The sequence below is a fragment of the Sinocyclocheilus rhinocerous genome, unplaced genomic scaffold (assembly GCF_001515625.1).
Source record: "Sinocyclocheilus rhinocerous isolate Xijiao unplaced genomic scaffold, SAMN03320098_v1.1 scaffold50, whole genome shotgun sequence".
Classification (NCBI taxonomy): Eukaryota; Metazoa; Chordata; class Actinopteri; order Cypriniformes; family Cyprinidae; genus Sinocyclocheilus; species Sinocyclocheilus rhinocerous.
The window spans coordinates 678,323-690,884 of record NW_015641057.1 but is presented as its reverse complement, the minus strand read 5'-3'; the positions used below and the strand labels follow the sequence as shown (position 1 = coordinate 690,884).

At 36.9% G+C, this 12,562-nt stretch overlaps 1 protein-coding gene and 1 pseudogene across 1 annotated transcript in view; both read right to left on the bottom strand.

Moving 5' to 3' along the window:
* Window positions 1-834: 834 nt before the first annotated feature.
* Window positions 835-3,776, bottom strand: LOC107754508 (serine/threonine-protein kinase pim-2-like; annotated as a pseudogene).
* A 2,584-nt stretch (window positions 3,777-6,360) lies between these two features.
* Window positions 6,361-12,562, bottom strand: part of LOC107754507 (uncharacterized protein KIAA1211-like) — a 39,862-nt gene continuing 33,660 nt past the window's right edge. Inside the window, exons 9-12 of the mRNA XM_016570986.1 lie at window positions 10,955-12,194; window positions 9,639-9,763; window positions 9,227-9,299; window positions 6,361-7,090 (exon numbers count right to left, since the gene is read on the bottom strand). Of these exons, the coding sequence (XP_016426472.1) occupies window positions 6,927-7,090; window positions 9,227-9,299; window positions 9,639-9,763; window positions 10,955-12,194 (1,602 nt within the window). The 3' untranslated portion in view covers window positions 6,361-6,926. The remainder of the gene's footprint in view (window positions 7,091-9,226; window positions 9,300-9,638; window positions 9,764-10,954; window positions 12,195-12,562) is intronic.

Sequence of the window (12,562 nt, the reverse complement as noted above, 5' to 3'; positions counted from 1 at the left end):
TCAGCAGGAGCAATCTATAGATTACACCAACAAAATGTGATGGAATCATACCTGGGAACTGGCACTTTTGCACAAAGAGCAGGGAAAGACTTGCCAAAACCAGTGAAGAGACTCATTGTGAGGGTGATGTCTCTTTACAGGGAGTCTTCAGGTGGTTCTTGTTCTGAAAGCAAGATAAAGAAGGAGAAAAACACAGGAGAAATGGTTCAGTGATGCTCCAGCACATTTCAGTCCTGTGGCATCTGCTCCTTCAACACAGTGCTTCTACAGTATGGAGATTTTTCCCTGGCCTTCCTTTCTCTGTAAATTAAGGGTGCACTGTATTGCTGAAAAACACAATCCCTACTTATCAGTCAGATGTATGCGCAAAGGCACAGATCCCTAAACAAGGCCATATCTTCAGATGAAACTTTTTTTTGTAGAAGCATTTTTTTAATTTGAACTAGCACCTCATGACTACACCACGTTATGTACGAGAAGCTGCAAAAGACACCGGCGCCAGTGGAATGTACAAAACATGGTGATGTTAATTTATATGTAAATATAATGGGACAATATATTGCGTCACCAAAAATGATTGAGGTCATGTACATACATTGTGCGATAAGTCGATATATTGATTATTGCAACAGGCCTACTCTGGGTGACTCCATTATTAATAATATGATTAATAATAGGATGGTGCAGTACTTAACTAACTACAACTAAACTATGTACAACTCACATCCCTAGGCGAGTAGTTCCTCAAGACACTAAAACTACTGCCTCAAGCAAAGGTACCAGACGCAACCGTGGCCTGCCAGCCCCGCAAGACGCTAAAGCTGGAGAGATGGAGGGGACACCTGTCTCAGTCCTCCAGACGCAAGACTGACCCTCTTCACCACGACCTACAGGACCTGAAACACAATTAGAAATTATACAAATTACACAAACACCACTTCATAAGGTATAAAAATACATCACGTGCAGTGTATATGGATTGACTATATAACAGTTGCAGAAGGTATTCTGATCAAATCAAATCAACAAAAAGACAAAAACAAATAAATCATTTTAGCTTGTGTTAGACTTACCTTGAACCAGGCATGGGAGAGCATCTCCTCCAGATGAACCCTCTGCTCCGGGTCGCTCGTCAAGCAACCGTGATTAAAACAGCATCATTCTGTGCAGAAAAATGAGAGAAATTTCTGATTATTTCCTTCAACTTCACACCTGCTTTCTAAACTGAGAGATTCCTGCATTATCCATAAGGCCATTATTTATAAAGCCACTGTTTTCTCTGTTTTGAATAATTAAGATTAAGATCAAGTTCTTACCATCTGAGAAGCCGGGCTCGATCCAGACATCAGTGTCTATCAGTTTTATATCGCTGCTGTACGGATAACGGTTGGTCATCATGATAAACAGCAGCACACACAGCGACTACACCGTCGCCTGCATCCCGCAGTACTCACCCTTCTCAAAGTACTCAGGAGGACAGAAATGTGCTGTCCCTGGAGGAAAGAGTTTGTCACATGCAGGGCAGGACTTGGCCCCTGGGCTTGAGGTTATGTTTGGGCCGTATACCTACACTACAAATGCCCTCAAATAGAACATCATTATGGAGTAACACAAAATACACAAACATATGCTTTGAGGTTCATAAATAGTACAATTAATATGCAACATGTCTAGGCTATAGTCAAAGTTTAAATGTAATATTAAATATTCATTATAATATAATAAACAGGATGTGTTCTCTCAGTTGAGAGATCAAAACCCTGAAATAACTTTTAGCAAAAAAATACATAAAAAAAGCCAGAGATGTTGGCTTATTAGTATTATAAAAGTTATTGTCATATGTGTGTCCTGTCCTCTTATGTCAGGTTCTTATTTAATCGATATATTCAATCGAATAAAAAGACATGCTGGCTATTAACAATCAAATGAAATCACTATCAACAAAATTCATAGATGGATTGTGCATAAATGTTAATTTTAAATATAACATTTTAATGTAGAAATATCAAATGATTGCAAAAATGAAATAAGCTACTTTTTAAAATATGAAACTACGACGGCCAGTAGGTGGCAGCAAGTGACTGTCTTAATGAGTGAGTTGAATCAACCGATTCGTTTAAAAAGCTGATTCATTTAACTTTGCAAATGACTGTACTTATAGCCTGCTTGAATCATTTGCTGGTCTAAGTTTTCTCACTTTACTCTGACTGAAATGGCATTTAATTTCAGTCAACAAAAAAAAATATTTTGAATGGCTTTTCTTTTTCTGAGAATGTTCTTAGTGCATTGTTAATATCTCGCTGGATTAAGACATGCTGTAACTGGTCACTAGAGTTAAAGTCCCAAACTACATGTTTGAGAGAGAATACATGCCACTGAAGGTGATGTTGGGTGAGCTCTTCAGGAGGTCCCCAACACCGAAATCGATCAGTTTGACCTCCACGGTCTCTGTGTTGAACAGGAGGATGGACATCTTGATGTCCCGATGGAAGACCCCTGGGAACAGCAAACGACTGCAGCATCAATCACCTGCCGCATGAAATGAAGCACCAGCGCCTCACTGAAGAGCTCGCCGTGATGTCCATGCAGGGCGAGGGCCGCTCTAAGACCATGATGTACTGGTAGGGATGCTCCTGCAGTCCAGCAGCTCTATGATGTGTGGATTAAGACATGCTGTAACTGGTCACTAGAGTTAAAGTCCCAAACTACATGTTTGAGAGAGAATACATGCCACTGAAGGTGATGTTGGGTGAGCTCTTCAGGAGGTCCCCAACACCGAAATCGATCAGTTTGACCTCCACGGTCTCTGTGTTGAACAGGAGGATGGACATCTTGATGTCCCGATGGAAGACCCCCGGGAACAGCAAACGACTGCAGCATCAATCACCTGCCGCATGAAATGAAGCACCAGCACCTCACTGAAGAGCTCGCCGTGATGTCCATGCAGGGCGAGGGCCGCTCTAAGACCATGATGTACTGGTAGGGATGCTCCTGCAGTCCAGCAGCTCTATGATGTGGCCACAGCGGGGGCCTTGATTGGCCTTGACTGTCAAAGCCACCTCTAGAGGAACTGGACTGGGATGGTCAGGCTAGAAGAACGATTGCTTTATGATGGTCAGATGGAAGCAGTTTCTCAAATAAACATTCAGCTCAGTCTGTTTATCTATTGAAATATCTGTACTGTGTTTTACATGAATCTAAGATCTTATCAATTGAAACAAGTAAATGAGAGGAGATGAGATGAGAGCAGTCTTCTTACAAGGCTGAGGTACGACTCGTTTTCTGTCACACACAGCGGGTCCCTTCAAAGACAGAGCCTCCTTCCCCAACTCCTCGCCGATGGCATACGTCCAGCAAATGAGGTCTATTACAATATAATTATAGTTTTATTTTTATTTTATAGTTATATTATTATTTAATAAAGCAGTATGGCATGCCATACTTTTTCTAAAACTATTCTAACATTGTCTCTAATTGTTTCGAATTCTCATATAATTATTATAATTCTACTTTTCATTCATTTTAATTGAGAAATACATTGATAAGTATATTTTTCAAATTAATTTGTCGCACTTCAAGTCGATTTAAGTCAACTGCAAAAAAGCTAAATGGTGTAAAACTAAAAAACTAAAGAAATATTACCTCAGTTGCAGCTATATGATTTAAAACAAACGTTCCTTTAGAGGTTGTGTTATATTTTGGGTTATGACAGTAAACTCACCCTCGCTCCTCGTGATCTCGTCACAGTCCAGATGTCTCAGATGTGAAGGACTCATCTGCTGAAGGACTGACTGGACTGTCCTGATCTTGAGGCTGGACGTCCTGCGTTGCTCCTCGGCAGTGAGGGGTCTTCAGGAGCACTGGAAGGAGACTCCTGATGATCATTGTCCTCTACAGAAGACGTCCTGCAGAGACGTCTGATCTAAAGACAGCAATATCAACCAAAAGCTGGTTTTTAATCAAATAATATCAATAAAGTATTACATACTTATATTATTTTTTTCATTAAGGGAAAGTTCTTACTTGAAATATTTACTTTTTTTTCAAACTATGTTAAAACATTTATCACATGTAGTGGAAAAAACGTATTTATTTGCATTTGTATAATGTGATGGTGATGTGTGTCAATGATTAATAGACTTTTTGATGTTCATGTTGATGTATCATCAGTACAGCTCCTGGATGGAGACACACCAGTGTCCTGCTCCTCCTCACTCTGCTCACTCTGAGCTTTGGTGGATTTGTGGGGAGAGAAACAACAGAAGAAAGAAGCAAACCTCCGAAACCTGCTCTTTTTCTGCCTCTTCTTCTTGGTCTTGTCTCCTCTCCTCCTCGCCGATAGTCACAGGCGTCTCTTCAGGAGAGGATGGAGCTCGTGTGGTCGGTGGGTGTCAGTGTTGTCCCTCCGCTTTCTCTCCACGAGATAGTCGCTGTCCCATAATCAGCACGATAAAACGCTATCAACAACTGTAAACTCACGGTAAACACTGTTTATAACACACTCTTTACTCGCCGCGAAGTGAGCAGCTGAGTCTCGCGCTTTATATATTCCCGCGGCACCTTCTGAATTCCTCTATCATAAGAGCTCAAACAGAACTGAGATTCTGTGGTAAAATGTTGTTATTTGGAAATGCAGCAGAGGATCTTTTGTAACTTCATTTTTTAAAACGCAAACACATAAAACTTACATTATAACAAAAAAATCAAGAGACAATAGATCAGGAGATCCTCAAAGACATTAAAACGAATTAATGATGTTGTGTGTGTAGGCTAAATTGTAACTTATTCTGTCACAACATACTGCACAACACGTGTATTGAAAATAAATGTATTTACAACATTTTTCTGATATATTTGTAACTGTTTTAATATTCTTGCCGTTTCAAAATGCAGGCTATAATATTATTGTATACTTATATTATTTTTTATTATTATTATGTGATACACTAAGACTGTAGACACTCAACAGAACACGTTTTATCTTGACTTTAAAAATTCATTAGCTGGTTTTTGCCAGAATCACTGAGAGAATTGGAGTCAGTTCTAAGAAAAGCTCTAGCTTCATCTGTTTGCAGTTGTCACTTGGATTGATTATTATTCTAACCTGACAGTTGTATATTTTTGATTCATGTATAGTTTATAGAATGCTATTCGTTGGCTTGGTGTAATGTTCTCAAATGTAGGCCTATACGTATTTATGTAGGCTATTATTACAGGTGGCATGATGAATACAATTGTAACCTCTGAGCACTTGACACATACTGTATATAATTAAGTGTTAATAGAAGTTAGTAGATCAGTAAATCAGTGCTCATTATGAGATTCTGGACATTATAAAACAAGTCTTCCATGTATATATTTTGTACAAGGAAGCCACGCCTCTAGCCACGCCTTCTTCCTTAAAGGGGTCATATGATGCTGCTAAAAAGAACATTATTTTGAGGTGTGGCTAACTCTTAACTTTTATAAAGAATATCTCTTTGGATTTGAGACTTTAGTCTTTGCAACTTTACAGATCTTCTTTATGCACCAAGAGCTTGTAACACTCTAAAGAGAAAGGAAAAAATGAAATCGCATCATATGACCCCTTTAAACAAATCTGTCTTCACTTGCTTAGTCACTGTTTCCTACATTCACCTTTACCTGCACTTTTCTCCACTCTGTCCAATCTAGCTTCTCAGGTCTGTACCAAACAGGAATATGATAGGAAATGTTTGCTAATGCTTAATGTTTTGCACACTAAACATTTCACTATAACACAGACTCAACAGGATCCCAGTAGAAAGTTAAACAATAGAAAGTTCAGAAGAACAGCTTTTATCTGAAATAGAAATCTTTTGTCACATTATAAATGTCTTTATCTTTATCCTTGCTAAATAAAAGTGTTAATTTCTCAAATGAATACCCCCTGCTGTTTCTTGAGCAGCAAATCAGCATATTAGAGTGATTTCTGAAGGATCATGTGACACTGAAGACTGGAGTAATGATGCTGAAAATTCAGCTTTGCATCAAAAGAATAAATTAGATTTGAAAATATATTCACATAGAAAGCAGTTATTTGAAATAGTAAAAATATTTCACAATATTACTGCTTTTGCTGTATTTTGGATCAAATAAATGCAGGCTTGGTGAGCAGAAGAGACTTCTTTAAAAAACAAAAAATCTTACTGTTCAAAAAATGGTAGCGTAGATACAAATACTGGATGGTTTAATGTTATCTTTTGCTCATACTTTCTGCTTTCATAATGACAATTACATGCATTAAATACTACCTGGATACTCGATAATAACCAATACAATCCTAAAGAAACAGAAATGAATGAAAAATGTATATAAAAAAAACGAAGAAAGAGGATCTGTGTCTGGGTCAAATAAACATGGCTCCATTTTATTATTTTTCTTTCTTTTTATACTTCACATTTTATGTACAAGTCACAAAGCTGTGCACGTAAATACAAAAATACATAAAACATACAAGAGTGAGATAAATAAATACAAAGTCACCTTCCGCTCCATTCATGATAACTGTGTTACTAACTTTAAAGGCTATAACGTAACATAGCAAAATTACTTAGTAAAGAGCAATTACGGTATTCACACAGTCCTAAATAAAAACACAGCTTTGATGGCGGCTCATTTTCAATTTTTTTTGTATGCAAATCTCGTTAGGCTTTTTTCTCCTCAGTTTGAAGCATTACATAACAGTCAAATGTTGCAAACCAAATTATAATACAAATGCAATGTATTACCCATAAGCCCCAGTCTAATGTGCATCGTTTCCTTTCTGACGTCAGAAAAACATTAATGACACCGGGCGGATTAAGCAAAATTAGGCTGTATATGGTTCCTATTACTGCTCACATGTATTGTTTATGTGTATGGAAATATAGGGAAGAATTATGAAGTCCATATGCCAGCGGGGCCATTCACTGAACAATCTGGGGCATTTCACTCCATGCTTTGGCTTTCTTCTTAGCGAGAGCCAGCCAGGGAGGCTCATCTTGGGCCAAAGGTGCAGTGGACGGGTTAGCGCTTCTCTTGCTTTCCTTCTCTACCGTGGATGTGTTGGACAGTTCAAGGGAGCAGAACACTGTTCATTCAAAACAATGGATAACAGCTTATATATTCATCTTCATTCATAGTTTATTATTTTAGTTTATTATGTATCGTATCAGACATAATACATTTATGCAGTTACGTAGGTCTGCCATTATGTTTATGCAATTGACCTATCAGTAAGCCCCGCCCCCCTTAGTTACTGTTGCTCACTCGGACAAACAAACGGAGTTGCTGACAGCTGTCAGTGAAAACCTTCTTCCGAGGTGTTTCTGATCAATTTGGGACACAGATGGACCTTCAAGTGGGACTTAAATATGCCATGGAGGGATATATAAAATATATTAAAATAAATAAGTAAAAATACAGATCACAATGCAAACGGGAGAATTATGTTACGGTCGTCACGATCGCAATGACAACATCCCGGATCAACACCGTTCATATACCGCGGAGTAAGATTAAATTAATTTACATTTAACCAGATTAATATGTAGAGGCACTCTAATATAGCACACAGTGACTATCGTGACCGATAAAAATATTGTGTAGTCTGAACCCGGTATAACGTTCTTCTTGAGCAGATGAAAAGTGTAACTTAATGAGAGTTTTGGTTAGATTTAGGAAATTGAATAAAATAAATTACATTGCCTATCCTCTCAGGATAACTGGAATTAGTGTTACAAGTACCCTAGGCACATCGTTTTTCCATTTTTGTAGCATAAACACCATTAAACCGATGCGAGCTTAGGATCTTCCAATGTTTCTCTATGGCGCTGAAACCTACAGATGTCCGAGTTCTGCTCCCCGTGCAACTGATACTCGACTGCCATTGGCTCATCTGCGTTCGAGGGGAGGGGCTTACCGATAGGTCAATTACATAGGTCACACATACACTGCCGACCAAAAGTTTGGCATAATTAATTTTTTTTAATGTTTTTTTTTAATGTTTTTGAAAGAAGTCTCTTATGCTCAGCAAGGCTGCATTTATTTGATCAAAGATACAGTAAAAATGATAATATAATATTTCAGCATCATTACTCCAGTCTTCAGTGTCACATGATCCTTCAGAAATCATTTTAAAATATGATTTGCTGCTCAGGAAACATTTCTGTTTATTATCAATGTTGAAAAAAGTTGTGCTGCTTCATATCTTTGTGGAAACGGTAATACACGCCCATTAAAAAGTTTTGGGTAAGTACAATACTGTATATATATATATTTATTTAGAATTTATTTAGAAAGGATGCATTAAATTGGCATTTATAATGTTACAGCTGCTCAGGAAACATTTCTGTTTATTATCAATGTTGAAAAAAGTTGTGCTGCTTCATATCTTTGTGGAAACGGTAATACACGCCCATTAAAAAGTTTTGGGTAAGTACAATACTGTATATATATATTTATTTAGAATTTATTTAGAAAGGATGCATTAAATTGGCATTTATAATGTTACAAAAGATTTATATTTCAAATAAACCATGTTCTATTTAACTTTATATTCAGCAAATAATCCTGAAACAATGTACAAAATTTTCTACAAAAATATTAAGCAGCAGAAACTGTTTTCAACAAGGATAATAAGATCTATTATTAATAATTTAGCACCAATAATAATTGCTAATAATTGAGCAGCAAATCAGCATATTAGAATGATTTCTAAAGGATCATGTGACACTGAAGACTGGAGTAATGATGCTGAAAATTCAGCTTTGATCACAGGAAGAAATTACATTTTAAAATATATTCAAACAGAAAACAGTTCTTTAAAATTGTAATAATGTTTCACAACAGTACCATTTTTATTGTAGTTTTTGCTCAAACAAATGCAGCCTTGGTGAGCATAAGAGACTTTTCAAAAACATCCCCCCCCCAAAAAAAGTTGTCCGCCAGTGTAAAGGTAAGAAAAAGTACTGTATGATAGTAGTATTTATATTGGAAATGTAAACAGTTACAATACATATCCGCTAGAGGGCAGACATTTATTGATATACATTTCCTTTTCAATCTGATTTTAGAACATAACCTCATGCTATTAAGAGATTAATCCCATATTTTGTGACTTTGCAGATTATTGCACTTTTTAGACCAAACAGAACAAAGCAAGATCCATAAAAGCTTTGCTATGTAAGGCCATGACAGCGAATGATACTAATGGAAAGATTATTACCTTGTAAAGGTGAACATGGCTGTGCCGGTTGCTCTTTGGCGATTGGATTTGATAAACTGCCCGGTGAATCCCCCTGAGAACAAGTGGACACATTTTAAAAATGAGGGAGAATAAACCATATCTGAGAGATTAACGCTAAATATCATTAAGGAATCAAGTATTTGTAGCATTGGCTAAAACTAATTACCACAAAAAATGAGTAGCGTTCGATTCATTTCACTTCATTAAATCTTTCCAGAATACTGCATTTTCCCAAGCTGCAACATGCAGAGATGACTAAGTAGGATATATGCGTGAATACGATTGTTCTGTTGCTTCATGATGCTAAGACACAGTTTTCAAACACCTCCTTGAGAAGCGGGCAAGATTTGACATGACATATTTGTTCATTAGATGAGGCAACAGCACAAACCTGCGAGGGAAGTTTCTCTGGAGAGTGTTCTGGCGAGTTCTCGATGAAGTTCCTCTGTTTCTGTCTGGCCACAGAGATCCAGCTTGGAGACTCGGGGCTACCAACAGATATTCTTCCCACTGTATCTGAAAAAGGACATAAAATATGCATCATGTTATTTTTATGATACTTTTTTTTTTTTGCTTACATAACACAGAAGAGTAAAAATTACGCTAAACAATAATATAAAATAACCCCCACTTTTTAGGATCAATGAAATAAAGCCCTGCCCTGTAATATTTACAGTATTCTTTCTAAACATTCTGCTTCGCTCTGAAATGTCACGTTATGCAAGTTAAATGCATTGCAAATACCAGTTTAAGTCGTCTTAATAACATGAAATTGTGATTATCTAAATGTATGCCTACAAATAAATACCAAAAGAACACAAAGAAAAAACATTTCCTGAACTGAATGCACTATAAAACAGTTTTAAAGAGGTTGCAACTGTCCTATTTTACATTGCAAAATATATAATTATTCAATAAGAATTAATAATTAAATTTAATAATTTTATTTAAACAACATTTTTAAACGATTAAAATAATTAGTATTTTGTCCAGTTTCACAGTAAAAATATTTGATCATCCCTTCAACTCCAAAAGCAAAATTATTTTATTTGTATCTTTTTTATAGTGCTGTCAAACGATTAATCGCGATTAATCGCATCCAAAATAAACGTTTTTGTTTACATAATATATGTGTGTGTACATTATGTATATATAAATACACACCCATGCATGTATATATTTCAGAAAAATAGGTTATGTTTATATATTAAATATATTTATACATATAATATAAATTATATGAATATAAATATATATATGTAAATATTTTCAAAATATATGCTGTATGTGTGTATTTATATATACATAAATATACACAGAACACACACATATATCATGTAAACAAAAACGTTTATTTTGGATGCGATTAATCACGATTAATCGTTTGACAGCACTACTTTTTTAATGTTGCATATTATTTTAATGATAATAATTTAAATGGAATTTGCAATAAAATAATTGAATTTACAATACAAGTATAGTATAGTAAAAAGTCACATAAGACTTTTAAATGACTTTACATTGAAGTTTAATTTAGTAATGAAAATAATTGGTAAGAAAAAGTATTTTATTTATCTTGTTTTCAGGATTTTAAATATCTTTACTGTAAAACAGAACAAAATAATGATTAAAAAAATTTTTTTTTTAATTTGAAAAGTCATTTTTCCCCCCATGTATACACAGTCAGCTGTTTAAGAATGGAGGTACCTGGGATTTTCCTGACGGGCATCACAGTGTCAGCTAGCAGCAGATCAGGCTTCTTTGGCAAGATAGACTTCCTGCCGCTCTGCTCGTGGTCCTGGGTCTCCTGCGCCCCTGAAGCCTCTGTTTGAGTGGGGGTCCAAGGCGATTCTCCATCTAAACCATAGCGGTGCAGGACTGGAGTCTTTCTCAAGCGCACTCCAAATGGGTTCTCTGGGGGCATCTCTTTCCGCTCAGGAAGTGTTGGGGAACTCTGAGCTGGGGCTGGTTTGGGTCGTTCTTCTTGTACGGAAGTAATGAGTTCAGTTGTTTGGGGAGATTCATTAGAAGCATTCGTTTCTGGTAGCACCAGTGAGATGGTCTGGGTCTGCTCTTGGGCGCCTCCAGAAGCCAATGACCTTTGCCACGCAGGGGCGATGGTGAACCGAGGTCGAACCTCAAGCATTCTCGTCGGTTCTTTTGTAGGTGGCTCAAGAACTTGCTGCTCAGAAACACCCTCAGGTTTTTCTGAAGACACTTCCTGAGGCTCACCAGACACATCTAGCTTGTTGGACTCAGGCTCCTCTTCCTGCTCTACCGGAGACATCGATGCACTGGAGAACTGAGAATGGAGAACTGGACTCTCCAGCACAGGAGACACAGTAGAAAGAAGCATCTCTGCTGATCTCCAGACATCATCTCTGACTTTCGGATCAGATTCAGGAACGTTCTCAACATTGACTGCAGATGATTCGCTTTCATCAGCTGAAGTCTCCTCTTTCTCAGGCTCTAGAGAACCTGTCTGACCTCCAACCTCATTTGTACAGTTCTTCTGCATCTCAGGTTCCACCACCGTCAATTCATCATCTTCATCTCCACCGTCTTCAGCTTCATCCTCAACAACATCTTCATCGACCTCATCTTCATCTCGTTCTTTCACCTTTACTGCAAAAGCTTTTGGCGATTCTAATAACACTTCACTCTCTTTGGCACTCTCAGCCTTGTCTGCTTGTTTCTCAACATCATCTTCAGGCACTTGGTGACTTGCATCCACAGCCTCTTCCTCAGCAGACTCCGGCACCTCCAGCAGCTCCTCCTCCTCTGTGGTCTCCTCTGAGATCTCCTCTGAATCCACAGATGATTCAGAAAGCGAGTCAGGCAGAGGAGCCGGTTCCTTTGTGCTCACCATAGGCTCTGAGGGATCGAGAAGATCTATGTTGTCTTCCTCAAGCTGAGCAACTACGCTCTTACTATTCATGTCTCGCACCTACAAAAAGGAACCACAAATAGTTGACATGATGCCATTTCTAATGCACCAAAAATTCATTAAAAATGGAATTCATACATCAATGACTTAAACATACAATTTCTGAATTAATATTCATTCACTTGTCATATTTTTGGGGGCATGAAGTAATATTACAAATATTACATTCTTATTAAGTAGTTTGGAATAATCCCTTATTATTAAGAATATTATATAAGAATGTTAGAATATTATATAAACAGTATATAATACTAGATAGTTAATACTATTAAATCAAAATCTATAATAAATAAACATCTAATAGAAATATATATTTATTGCTTATTTTATTTTACAAAGAAATTGTTTTTTTTTTAGAAAAGCAAATT